Source organism: Orycteropus afer, unplaced genomic scaffold (genome assembly GCF_000298275.1).
Source record: "Orycteropus afer afer isolate SDZICR_OR568_19922 unplaced genomic scaffold, OryAfe1.0 scaffold01273, whole genome shotgun sequence".
Classification (NCBI taxonomy): Eukaryota; Metazoa; Chordata; class Mammalia; order Tubulidentata; family Orycteropodidae; genus Orycteropus; species Orycteropus afer.
The window spans coordinates 46091-60661 of NW_006922860.1; the positions used below are offsets into that span (position 1 = coordinate 46091).

At 40.5% G+C, this 14571-nt stretch overlaps 1 protein-coding gene across 1 annotated transcript in view; it reads left to right on the top strand.

The window, feature by feature from the left end:
- Positions 1–14571, top strand: part of LOC103213093 (RNA-binding protein 6) — a gene marked incomplete at its 3' end in the record, with an annotated part of 89297 nt that overhangs the window by 24599 nt on the left and 50127 nt on the right. The window contains exon 5 of the mRNA XM_007958988.2: positions 10870–10943. Coding sequence (XP_007957179.1) covers positions 10870–10943 — 74 coding nt within the window. The remainder of the gene's footprint in view (positions 1–10869; positions 10944–14571) is intronic.

Below are 14571 nucleotides of genomic sequence, written 5' to 3' on the forward strand. Positions count from 1 at the left end.
TTTTGTTTCCTTTTTTACTATTTAAAAAATGTTAGTTTTGTTGTAGAATTTCCGTTCTTTTGGAGGTATTGGCCTATTGCCTTTTTTAAAAAACACAAGATTGGGCCTGGAAAGAGGGAAAAAGATACTCATTGGCTTGGTCTTTATCTTTAGTGGTTCATTCAGTCTCTGGGAGAGGAAGCAGGGAAAACAAAGTAAATAAAATATTCCTTTTGTCCTGTGTTTAATTTGAATGCTCATGGGTGCTTTTATATTTATCAGAAGTGAATGTTGGTTGTCACAGTTGTCAAGTGCATGTGAGAAAATTTTCAAGTACAGGAGCTAGGGAAAGGGCAGTGGAGTAGCACTTAATAGGTGTGATGCAAGACGGTGACTAGGTAATAACATTTTACAAAATGGATCAAGTGTCCCTGAATGATGGTGACAGGGTGGGAATATCGTAACATAAGCTTTGTAGAGTGTTCCTAGTAACTTATCAACTAGATTTGTACCACAGACCTTAAATGAGCCCCTGCCTTTGTTTGTCTCCAAATCAAAGAAGAAAATATTAGCCAGATTATCTTTTATCACCCTCCAAGCTACATTAATTTTAATTTCTAAAACCATGTACTAGTGTTACGTTGAAGGAATAGTTTTTTTTATTCAGTCATTTGTATCCTTATAATGAATTTAAAATTTTATATTTATTAGAAATCTTAAAAATTTCGTTATAGCCTCTGGATTAACATAGAACTTAGAAAGTGCTCACCTTGTTTATCAAACAGTGAATATGTTTGACAGACATAAAAGTGTATTTGATAAAATGGACTTTTTTTGGGGAAAAACTTAACTAAGAATAGGACTGTATTTTAAAATGGTTACTTGGAAGACAAGTAAGTTGGCTGGTCAACTTGGAAGACAAGTAAGTTGGCTGGTCAAGGTCATGTTTGCAGTTGAACTTGACATGAAGTCGGGGAGAAACAAACTTCATGTTAATTAAGAGATGGTGTATAAACATGTTAAGGAATAACATCAGAGGAAAACAGTGGTTGTTTCCTGTCTCATATAGGTGGAGAGATGAGGCTCAAATCTGGGTCCAGCTGGCACCTAGTACCTTCAGTTGGGCATTGGTTATCTGTTACAGGGCATATGGGGCCCAGTAGGGTGGCTGTGTTGCCCACCTCTGCGGTGTTAGCCTTGTGTATGTAGGCTCATGGTTGGTCAAGGTATGAGTCTCACAGAATGCCAAGTATTTGACCCTTCTTTGGATGCTTGTTTACTTCTGGAATAGGTGAGTGTCTGGACCAGTGCGGTCTACTCTTGTCCTGAAGCACCTTCCCACTCAGAAGGCATTATCTTTGTGCAGCCTTTCCAGAGTCCCTTAGAACAACGTCGAGTAGCCTTTTTTTGGGGGGGTAGGTTGGGCAGAAGGGCCAAGACAATGGGAAAAAAATGTTTATGGACCATATTTTTCTTTCTAGTCAAAGTGAAAATAGTTCTGTGACCTATAGGGGAAGTATTCTTAGTATATACTAGGAGTCAGTGAGGAAATTCATACTGCCTTTATCTGCTAAAATGTTAATACTGAGACATATTTGAGATGCAGCACTGTAGAGGCAACTGTCTTATCTTTGGTCCCTGAAAAAAACTCCAAACCAAACTCACTGCCATTGAGTCAATTCCAACTCATAAGGACCCACTTTGAGCTTCCGAGGTGGTAAATCTTTATGGAAGTAGAATGCCCAGTTTTAGGTCCTTGAGAGTGGTGCTTTATAATATACAAAAAACTCACTGCTGTCGAGTCGGATCCAACTCATAACAACCCCTCCTTGGGTTTCTGAGGCGGTATCACTACGGAAGTGGATTGCCTAACCTTCCTTCCAAGGAGTGGCTGGTGGGTTTGAACCGCCATCCTTCTGGTTAGCAGTCACATACCTTAGGCACTATGCCACCAGAACTCCTTTATAATAAAAGCACCAAAAAAACCCAAAACAAAACCTATTACCATGTAGTTGATTCAGACTCATTGAGAACCCATAGGACAGAGTAGAATTGCCCCATAGGGTTTCCAGGTACAATCCCTATGGAAGCAGACTGCTGCATCTTTCTCCTGTGGAGTGGCTGGTGAGTTCGAACTGCTTACCCTTCAGTCAGCAGCCAAGCACTTAACCACTACACTACTGTTGCTGTTGTTATGTGCCCTCGAGTTGGACCCGACTCACAGCAACCCCCTCCTTGGGTGTCCGAGGCGGTATCTCTACGGAAGTAGATTGCCCAACCTTCCTTCCAAGTATTACACTGCTGGGACTCCAGTGTAAGCACCAAAAAATCCCCACCACCACCAACAGCCAAATTCATTGCCATCGAGTTGTGTATGACTCATAGCAACCCCTCCTTGGGTTTCTGATGCGTTATCTCTACAGAAGTAGATTGCCCAATTTTCCTTCCTAGGAGTGACTTATGGGTTTGAACCACCAGCCTTCTGGTTAGTGGTAAAATGTCTTAGGCACTATATGCCACCAGTGCTCCTAGTATAAGCACAGAGGTGCTGAAATGCATTATCTCATTGTATTCCTGAAAGTATCCTGCAGAGGAATTCCCATCATTGCTGGCTTCTATACAGGATAACTCAGGCCCAAAAAGAAGTGGTTTGCCTAAGATCACCTTGGGAGGTATAGGTGAGTTAGCTATAGCTTCTGCATATATACAGAACTATAGAAATTACTGGTCTCGTGTGCTGTAGGAGTAAAGATGCTCGTTTCATTTGATGTGGCATTGACTGTGAGCACCATCATGCCCCAGCACTGTGCTAGGGTTGGGGATACAACAGTGAAGACATCTGCCTACACACTCACACGCTTTATCTGGGATTCCTGTTGTTTCAGGATCACCTCTTTGCATGGGTAGCTTGCTGTAGCTTTGGTGCTGCATCTCCTGGGTGATCCTTTCTGTCACTCCTGCTCCTCCTTTCCTGCCAGCCTAGAGTGTTCTTTGCTGGGAAAAAGCAGGTCTGCAAAGGTTCCTCTCTCAATCTGTAGGGTTGATTGGTTTGTTTTGTGTTAAAGCTAGTCCATTGGTATTATTTCAACAAAAAAATCAAATTAGATGATTGGCTCTATAAAAAGTATCTACTCTGTGTGTGTGTGTGTGTGTGTGTAGCATCTTGAGATGGTCAGTGTCTAGCTGTATTTATCTTGGTTCTTCCAGTAGACTCTGAGGGCAAGGACAGTAACCTTCACTGTGCTCAGATAGTACTATCATGCCATCAGAATTGAAACGAATGAGGTTGAGCATTTCCTAACATGTTATCCTGGGTCCGGAAAAGTATCATAGCATGAAATGACCCTGTATTGAGAGTTTGGATTTTCAAAACTACTTAAAAATACAACCCCCCTTCAAAAAAATTTTGTTTGTTTGTTTAAGTAACTGGTTAGCATAGATAGAGAACTAAATAAAATAGAACAATGTGCAGTTTTCAGAATTTTAGTAAGTAATTGTACCTTGTGTCATCTATTTATCATAAACTGTTTTTGTTGTTGGCTGCTGTCAATTTGGCCCTGGATTCATGGTGACCCTTTGCACAGTGGAACAAAACACTGCCCTGTCAGTCTTTAACCATTCCATAGTCCCTTGGAGATTAGACCTTTGTGATCTATAGGGTTTTCATTGGCGGATGTTTGGAGCTCACCAGGTAGACCACTAGGCCTTTCTTCTTAGTCTGCAAACTCTGTTAAAAGATTTATAGCATCATAGCAACAGGCCTGCTGCCACTGACAGACTGGTGGTGGCTGTGAATGAGGTACATCGATTAGGAATTGAACCCATGTCTCCCATATGGAAGGCAAAATTCTATGACCAAGCTAGCAATCCTTATGTGTTTAGTGGAGGGGGAAAGAATTCAAAGTACTTATAAGATGTCAAAGTGATAGATTTCATGTGGACCAATTCCCTCCTTCCCAGACAGTAATTTGAAGTACAAATCAGATATTTGCCTAATTTTCATAACAAAAGCTGCAGATGTGTATTCATGTGAGATTTTACCAGAGCAAAGTACCTATTAGAAGTCTTGCATAATATATCTCTTCTTTGTACTGTTGCTTCCATTGATAGAAATTCAGGTGCCTGAAACAATTCTGTGTTTGGTTTTTGCTAAAATCTCTATCTTGATGATAATATTTTACTTTTTAAAAAGGCTGTATCTCCACTGAGATGCAATTAGGAAAACAGAACAAAACCCTCTTGAATCTCTATTAAGGTTTTTCATGGAGCTTTTTATATTCATAATGCTCTGTTCTCACAGAAATGGTATTCTTTGTTTAGAGGGAAAAAGCTGTGTTTTTTTTTTTCCCTTCAAGATACCCGATAAAATAAAGACACCCTCCCCCCCCGAAATACTTTAAAATCCTGGATCCTCCTTTTACATTTCATAGATCGTGTGTAAATTCTGGGCTTTTTCACAGTCAACCAATACTCAGCTAATAGGAAATTCAACTTGTTTATGTTAGTTGTGTTTTTCTACATTAGTTTGAAAGTAGGGCTGTCCATCTCATTTGCTTAAATATTACTGTATAATTGCTGTGAAAGGTGGGCCTGTGTGGACTGACAATTGACTTGAACAATTTGGGGCATGTTTATCTGCATCACTGTCAGCTTGTTTAGGGGTATAGGCTGAAGAGTTAGTTGTAGGATTGAATATTTTTCATCAGGGTTTTGTTTTCTGTACCTTATTCTCCCTTAAGCACCTGGTTAGCTTTCATCACAGATCGCTTTTTAGGGAAAGAACAACTTCATGGTTAGTGAAGATGGAGAAGAAATAAAATTTTTATGTTACTTTTATAGATTTTCCTTCCCTTCCTCTATTCTTATTCTTTTCAGCTGTCTAAAGAAGTTTAAGGAGCATTCATATTTATATGAGAGATCTGTACATTTCAGTTAGAAAATGGAGTTAGGTACACTTTTTAATAATCATATATATATGGTCAAAGACCTTTCAGCCCACTAGACTTCTGTCTAGCAAATGTACCAACTCACTGCCATCGAGGTGATTCTGACTCATAATGATCCTGTAGGACAGAGTAAAACTGTCCCATAGGGTTTCTAAGACTATAAATCTTTACGGAAGCAGATTGCCTCATCTTTCTTCCATGGAGTGCCTGGTGGGTTCGAACCACTGACCTTTTGGTTTGCAGCCGAATGCCTTAACTACTACACCACCAGAGTTCCTTAGCAAATGTACTGTGGGGGAAAAAAAGTAATTTTTTTTGTTACTCTGTTTAGGTAAGGACCTGTCTGTGGGACTGTTAAAACCATCTTGATGATTCCATATGGTTCCTAGCAATTCTGAATGTAAGGTTGGTTGTCCAGTTTCAGAATATTTAAGCCTAGTGGACTATCTTCTGTGCCTGTTAGCACTTTTTCTGTAAATTACTCATTTGAGAAATAAAAAAAAGCCTTGATTATCCCATTATATTAGAACCACTATGAACAGTTTTGCATACAGTTGTGTTGCATTACATGCATTTCAGACTTCTGTAAAATGACCTGTGCTTGCTTGGCCCTCCCCATCCCACATCTCATTTTCTCTCTTATGGAGTAAGCTTGAAAGACAGGGATGTGACTGCTACAGCTTCAGTTGATCTCTGTTTTTGATCTTCTTTGAGTGTGAGCATCCACTGTACAGACTGTGATTCTAGTATTTAAAGTGATGTGTTTTTCATACATTACGGCCCTTAAATGCAAGCCAACCTCTTCATCTCGTGTCAACCCGAAGGAAAAGTGATCTTTTGCGACGCTGGAGGAAAACTGGCTGTTTTGGACTTTCCTATGTTGAGAGATGGTATGTTGTTCTTCCCCGTGGGGTCTTTTAAGTATGATTTTGACAATGCGTGGATTTTGTCTCATATGCTGAGTTTTGTCTCTGACTTCTGAGTTAGATGTGATGTCACTGAATTTAATTCTATTCCTTTTCCCTATGCATATTTTACATAATTGTCTTCAAGCGTATGTTCATTTTTAAAGCTTATAAGATGTGCTGTGTCAAGTATCTTTCCATATTGCTCCATGATTTCTTATAACCATCATTTACAATGAGACTTTTTAGTTTTTGTCTTTTCAGAAGAATTTTGATAGCCAGTATTGTCAGCCTCAAAGAACAAAGGCTTTCCAACTTGGATACTTCAGCCCACTCACGATGGTTTTTGCCATAGATATTTTAGAATAGGAGTAACTGTTGTACTACTAATTTCATTAATTCTTAACTATAGACATGTCTTTGTTGTGCTTAGTAATGGGACTCTGTAGTTTGGGGTTCAGACTTAAATGAGTCTAGGATTTCAGTAAAGGATGAAAGGTATACAGCATAGTGATTAATACCATCAGTTTGAGTCTGGAATGTGTGGGTTTAAAGTCTAGTATTGCTTCTTAACCACTGAGGTGACTTAGAACAAATTACTTAGTATTCTTTCTTTGCCTTCATCACCATGGATAAAACGGGGTTAATCGTATATGCCTTGTAGAGTGTTTTTAAGATTTAAATTAGTCTATGCAAAGTATTTAGAATAGAGCCTTGCACCAGCAACTGTTACAGAAATGTTACTTAGCAGTAGCATCATCAGTATTACATGTTGGTTCACCCAAATCACAAATTATTTATTTATTTTTTTAAGAAAGACCTTGTTTCTCTACCTCTCCGGTAGCCATGCCCCTTGTAGTGTGACTTTACAGCTTCTTCCATTAAGGTGTGAAAACTGTTTCCTCTCCTCTTGAATCTGGGTTGGCTCTTGAATTTTGAATTGGCTCCCACCAGTAGGCAGAAGTGACAGTATTCCAGCTCCAAGCTTAGACCTCAGGAGACCTTGAGTCCTTTTCCTTACTCTCTCGGAACCATAACGTTTGCCATGTAAACAAGGCTGGAGTAGGTTACTAGAGAACTCAGCCAGCCTAGTCAAGGTCATTCTAGACTAGCCTACAGCTTGTCAGCTTCCAATTGTGAGTGAGCCCAGCCAAGATAAGTAGCCCTGCTCCACAGTGACTGTAAATGCATGGTTGTCCCTAGCCAAGACTAGGAGAAAGGTCCAGCTGATGCATAGACTCATAAGCATTAAAGAATTTTTTTTAAAGCACACACGCGTGTGTGTGTGTGTGTGTGTGCCATACCTGAAAATCCTTACAGTGTAACCATGTATGTTGAACACACAAAATGCCTGGGGTGAAGATTGCATGTCCCCCCTTTTTTTTTTTTTTTCCAAAGTACATTTTAGGCATTAGAATTTAACCTTAAATTTCTGTTCTTGTTTGATAACATGTTTTTGGCAAAAGAAATTGAGTGTTGGGCTTGTGAGTTTCGTATTAACTCTTAAGTGCATTGCTAATACATAGTACTGCAGAGTTAATGTACAGACATGCTACTAAATATTCTTACTGTTTTCTGCAAGCTGTATCTTTTCCCTCCCAGCAACTTTAATATCAATGTCTCTGCTTGAACAAAATATGAATGTTATGATGAATCTTCTCCACCTCTGTCCAGAGATTCCGTGGGTTCCTCTGAACCACTGTAGGCTCCTCTTTAACCATAGAAAGGAAACTCAGGGCCTTTCAAACCATAACCAAACCCATTGACATTAAACCAATTTCAACTCATAACAACCATATAGTTGCTATATGGTTGGAAATTAAAGTTTCCAAGGGTGTAAATATGGGAGCTACCTTTACTGCCTCATCTTTCTCCCATGAGCGACTGTTGTTGTTGTTGTTATGTGCCCTTGAGTTGGACCCGACTCATAGCTACCCCTCCTTGGGTTTCCAAGGTGGTATCAGTATGGAAGTAGATTACGGTGAGTAATCAATCTTCCTTACAATGAGTGGCTGGCTGGTGGGTTCGAACCGCCAGCCTTCTCATTAGCAGTCAAGTGCTTTAGGCAGTACGCTACCAGAGGTAAGTTCAAACTAGTGACCTTTTGGTTAGCAGCTGAATGATTTAACCCACTGTATGCCACTCACTCACTGCCATCAAGTTGAACCTGACTCGTAGTGACCCTTCCTTGGGTTTCCAAAGAGGTATCATTACGGAAGTAGATTGCCCAACTTTCCTTCCAAGGAATGGCTGGTGGGTTTGAACCACCAGCCTTCTGGTTAGCAGTCAAATGCCTTAGGCACTATGCTACCAGAACCAGAGCTTCCTATATTTTTCATTTGGCATCTATGGAGAGGGTTTCTTTCCACATACCTGCACACTCTTTTTGAGATGTTCTGTAGGATGTAATTGATACACTTGAGAGTTTGGTCATTTGTTCTGGGCTATCCCTTTCTGATTGTGGACATGTATCAGAATATTTAGAATAGATATTTGGTGATAAAAGCCATCTTAGTTGCTTCTGCTGTTCTATAATGTTTCCCAGGAATGTTCACAACCCTTTATAAAATTTATGTATCAGGTGCTCAGAGTTGATACAAGGAAATTCACTTGAAAGCAGCTAGTGGCAAAGCAGTTTGCATTGTTGGTATCCACTGCCATGGAGTTGATTCTGACTCATAGCCACGTTTTTAAGGACAGAGTAGAACTGCCCCATAGGTTTCCAAGGCTGTAAATCTTTATGAAAGCAGATCATTATTTGTAGGGTATATACAAATATATAGGAGCTCTGGTAGCATAGTGGCTAAAGCACTTGACTGCTAACCAGAAGGCTGTCGGTTCAAACCCACCAGCCAGTCCTCGGAAGGAAGGTTGGGCAATCCTACTTCTGTAGTGATACTGCCTCGGAAGCCCAAGGAGGGGTCGCTACGAGTTGGGGCCGACTCGACGGCATATAACAACAACAACAACATACAAATATATACACCAACTCTTTAAAGTAGTTTTAATTTTTCAGATAGTCTGATTTTATAGTAAATTCAAACAATTTGGAGGGATTAGTTTTAATCCATACTGGTCCACAAAAACCCAAACTCAGTGTAATCGAGTTGCGTCTGACTCACAGCAACCCTGTTGGACAGAGTAGAACTGCTACAGAGGGTTTCCAAGGCTGTAAATCTTAACAGAAGCAGACTGCCTCATCTTTTCTCCTGTAAAGTGGCTGGTGGGCTCAAACCGCCAACCTTTTGGTTAGTAGCCCAATACTTTTCAGCCTTAGGTGATGCTAAGATTTCTAGTATACTTCATTTCTTCCTTTCCATCTGTTCCTAAATCTCAAAGCAAGGATCATCCTATATCATTGTAACATTTCATAATGAGCTAAGAGTGTTTGACAAGTCTAAAATCAAAGCTTTATTACTATGTAATGAGACATTTCAGGCCATTCATTCTACATGACAGGGAGCTCTGGTAGCATAGTGGCTAAGACACTTGCCTGCTAACCAGACAGCTGGCGGTTCAAACCCACCAGCCACTCCTCGGAAGGAAGGTTGGGCAATCCTACTTCTGTAGTGATACTGCCTTGGAAAGCCAAGGAGGGGTCGCTATGAGTCGGGTATGACTCGACGGCACATAACAACAACAACATTCCACATGACAAGAAATCCAACCCATTTCACCAACTTCGGCCTTTTTTTTAATAAGTTATGCTTTTTATTGTCCTGGGGTTTTTATTCATTTATTTTGGGGGCAGGGGAGCTTTGGTACCTTGAAGAGTCCTGGTGGCACAGTGGTTAAAGCACTTGGCTGCTAACCAAAAGATCAGCTATTCGAATCCACCAGCCGCTCCATGGGAGAAAGATGGGGCAGTCTGCTTTTATAAAGATTTACAGCCTTGGGAACCCTATGGGGCAGTTCTGTTCTATCCTGTAGGGTCACTATGTGTCAGAATTGACTCGATGGCAGTGTGTTTGCTTTTTGGTTTGATACCTTGATTCAGTGATACCAGTTTCCTATTGAATGTATACTTTGTGCTCGAAATGCTCATAGGTTTTATATTGTTTCTCTTTCCCTAAGTTTTGAGTAAATCATACTGTTTTGCTTGGTTTTTCACTTGCACAGTGTTGCTCTCAGATATGAGCTTCTTTATCTTATGAGGCAACAGAGAAAGAATGGAAGCCACTTGTGCATCATTGCATATGTAGTCATATGGTGGCAATATCAGGGAAATTATAGAATGGCTTAGTTTTAGAGTGCCTCAGCCTGTGCTGCAGATAACATTTGCTCAGGAGAGAGGTGAAGGGTATTTTATAACTCTAATGATACGTACAGTTTTTGAACAACTGCTCTCTCCCAGCCTGCCCCACCACCAGTCTTTTTGCACACGCATAATTTTGGACTTAATTATGCTTTTATGCCTTCTTCCTTTCATAAAGATTTTAGCTGGCTTATGACTTGTTGAAACGAGGAAAAAAAGAGGAGACCTGAAATGGTCTGTCCCCTGCCAACCAGAAGCCTCCTGTGGTATCCAAACAGACTAGTTGCCTCAGTGTGTTAACACTTCTGTCTTTGAAGGTGGTTTCTGCTTAAAAAGTGGCAACGCTATTAGCATAGCATTGAGATAAGTCTTCTCCCTCTTCTCTCAGGATGTGCTTTTTTCCAGATACTTTCCTGCTCTTACTCACTCTTGTTTTCCCAGAAGATTCAGCCCATGATTAAAATGTTTCAGGTCCCCGATTGAACTTTCTGTGGGATTACCCAATTCTGGGGTACCCTTGCTGGATCATCAGTCCTAAAGAGGTCAAAGGATCTTCTTGGTTTATAGAAAAAGTCATTTTGGAATCGATCTCAAAGTCCAGAAACATCCAGACTTTCTTCATTGCTTTTTTCTGTTTGGGATAGCAGCTTTGCCTAGTGTGTGGGAGGGAGGGGCTATTTGGGTGGACCTGTTTAAGGGGTTCAGAAGCAGGGGGTTTAAGTGTCTCTTTTATGTTTGCAAGGCACTAACACCACTCCCGTCTGTATTTAAATGCTGTCCCCAGGTTACGACTATGGCTATGTCTGCGTGGAGTTTTCACTCTTGGAAGATGCCATCGGATGCATGGAGGCCAACCAGGTTGCTTTATACTTCGGTCAAATGATGCTGAAAGGATATATTTTTATGTATGGGGAGGGGGGTTTCAAATGATTTCACTTTGGAAAAGTAGGAAAAATCCATCTTTGGAGCATAGCACATTCCAACCAAAAAGCGATTGTGAGGAGAAACTTAAAAGAGGCTGGGAAGATTTCGCTAGAAGAGTTAATGGGTATAGAGTGTATTTTTAAAACTAGAAAACAAGAGCCCAATTGCAGTTGGACTAGATTCTAGAGACAGTAGATGGGGAAAAAAATGACAGGTCTGGAGTGCTTCCCTTGGAATGTGACTGAAATGTAGATCCTGATGCAAAGAATGGTCTTTGACTGTCTGTGACCCACAGAGCTGCCCGGCACAGGGATTCTAGATCAATACTTAACCTAGACCTAGGGTAAAGACCACTGATGGCAACTCCTGTGGCATTCAGGTCCTGTCTGCATGTGCCACTTTCACAAGAGGGCCGTCAGGGAGGAGAAAGGTACAGATTGCTCGTGTCTGTTGCATTCATTATTGTTCTTTGCCAGTTGGAGTTCTTGACTCAAGTCCTTGGCTGCATATAGTCAGAGCTGGTGAATCTGAATCTGTACTTATATTTGAACTATCCAGAGGTATTTAGCTTGCCACTAGTACTGTCATTTGGGTCTTTAATTGAACTCTGCCTAGTAGTTTTGGGAAAGGAATTACTAAATGGCTAAAATCCCTCTTGTCATGATGTTCCCATCAAAAATTAATTTTCTCTCTAGTGCCTCAGTTTCTATAAGATGGGACAAGAAACTTTAGTGATATAGTTTGATATTTTATGTATCCACTGCGTGTACATAACTGAATGCAGTGAGCCAGATTCTGAAAAGCCTCTGCCAGAGAAGAGTAGTATCACACGAAAACTCTTCTTCTTCTGTAGCCTGATGCCCTTTCATTGGCTTTGAGCCACTCAACATGGCTCATTATACTTAACCTTTTCTGTTCTTAGCTGTTTTCTCCCCTTGTGGGTATGGAGATGACATGCTTTCAGTGCATTGGGAGCAAGCACTAATTTGAGGAAACTCACAAATCCATAGTTGTTAATATTACAAACACCACCAGGTCTTCAGAGAGTGATTGGGTTTGGACTGTATTCCCTTGATTTGGCAGGTTTCTCATAGACTGATTTGTGCAGTGTACATCGAGTCAATCTTTTAACAAACACTATGTGCCAGAAACTGTGCTTACTGCCAACTTTGGAGAGAAGATTGAAGGTCCCAGTCTGTATGCCTATAATCAGTTCCATTCTGACAATCTGCCCTAATACGAGAATGCTCATTTAATTCATAAGCATCTTGTTCTTATCAGTGACTAGTCATTAAGTCCTGTGCTACTTTACTAAATACTGTGAGTGGTAGAAACATAAATGGAAGAGCCATGGCAGAGGCAGTCTCATTTGCACCTTTCTCCCAACTGCATGTTTCTTCTCGAAGGTATTGCTTTTTAACCTTTGATCTTAAAAATACCAGTATTATCTCTTAACTGCTCTTTGCCTCTGCCCCAACAAAAAAATCTGTTTTAAGTATCCATCCCCCTCAGAGAGTGGTCTTAAATAGAACTAGGGCACCCTTCTTTAAAAGCAAGATTGTCCTTAGGGAGGCCTTCCGTTGGAGCCACATCTGGGAAAATGCTCATTTATGCAAGCATTATGGGAATGGTGACTTACAGACATCACTCCACAGCTGTTCTAGGAACATTGTTAGGGCTCCTGATGAATGACCCTTGCCCAGTGAGTGGGACACCAGAACAAAGAAGGAGCATAGCCAGAATTCTTCAGTGTGAGAGAGTTTTTTGATAGGTAACCATCTTCATGTGTAGGGTAGTATTTGACACTCTGCAAGAGTACAGGTAAGAGACAGCCCTGCCTTCCAGGGCTTTATAATCTCAAACCAAAAGAGTGACAGAGCTTATATGGTACTCATGAATCATATATGGTTATTCTCTCAAATCAACTTCATATTTTTGTCTGACCTCATTTTCCTTATCCATTGGATTTATTCCTTAATAAGGCATCTTACATATCCTTATTCTTACTGAGTCAACCCCATTTTCTAGATTTTCATTCTCCCTCTGACCATGAAACAGGCATACTGCTAGCATTGCCACACAACAGAATCTTCTTTTGCTGAACTGCACAGACTTGATGATTCAATGAGTGTTCTCTTAAAAATCTGTAGCACAACTCAGGGTGTGTGCAAGTCATTCTGATGGGGAGGGGGTTGAGAATCAGATCTCTAGGGAAATTATTACCCGTTGTGGTAAAATATACACAAAATAAAACTCACCATTTTATCCAGTTTTAAGTATATGGTGCTTTAGAAGCACCATATGGCATTAACTACGTTCACAGTGTTGTGTATCACCACTATTTCCAGAACATTTTCATCATCTTAACCCAGGATAATTTTTATACTTTGATAGCATAGCATAGAAAAGAAGAGTGCAGTTTCTGGATCAGATGTTACTTCCCATCTGAGTTACCTCTGGCAAGTTTTTTTTAACCTTCTTCAACTTCAGTTCCCTCTGTCAGAGGGATGATACTGATACTTACTTCATGGGGTTCTGGTGTGGATTAGATGAGACCGTTCATTCATTAATGCCAGGTGTCTTTTTGGATGCTGGGGATACAACAGTGAGCAAGACAGAATGTGTAACTTTGGTTTTAGTGGTGAAAGGCAGGTCATAAGCAAGTAGACAAATTAAACTTTAGTACAATATATGATAGTGCGTAATGCTATAAAGAAAACGAAGCAGAATGTTGAGAGAATGTGGGGGGCAGTTTTAGACAGGTTGTTGACAAAGCTTCTTGAGGAATGATACTGCATTTGAGCAGTGACTTTTGGTGAATAATGTACACAGAACACTTGAAATTAAACGATCATGTCCTCCCCCTCCACTGTGTATCAAGTGATTTCAAGTCATAATTCTAGGAAAATAAATTTATTTTTATATCTGGCATTTATGAAACTTACTTCTTTAAGGAAATGGTTGTGGCTCAAACTCCCTGTAACACAGTAGTTCAGAATCTTAATGAGAGACATGAGAGTGTAAGGAAAGAAGTCCAGACTCCTCAGATGGAATATAGCAGATTTTTGTGGAAGATGAATGTCAGTCTGTTGAGCCATTTTCCTTCCCCTCCAAGTTTTACTTGAGGCCAAATTGGTACAGATTCTAGTCACCAGGTTGTGCTGGACATCTTGGATTAGAGTCCCCATGAGTATGTATATACTTGAGAGGAAGCTTCTGTTGAATGTTTTGGGTTAATTTTTCATAATTCTTCATGATTGTGACTCTTGATGTGACGGTATCTTTATTTTATCATTGACTGATAACTGCAGATCTAGAGGAAGGGAATAAAAAGGCCTTCTGCTGCTGCTTCATTAAATACTGTGGGTTGTGTATGCCTTAGTGAGGTTGCTTGGGCTCAATAGTAACTGAGGCCCTTGTCACCCTTTCCTAGTACCTGTATGGAGGCATCAGACAATAGCAGGCTCTGTAGCAGTACTGAGCATTGTGGCCAGGGAGACCATCAGGGTATCACCAGCAGCTGTCTGTCTGAGGAAATATTTCCAACAGAGTTCTGTCAGAT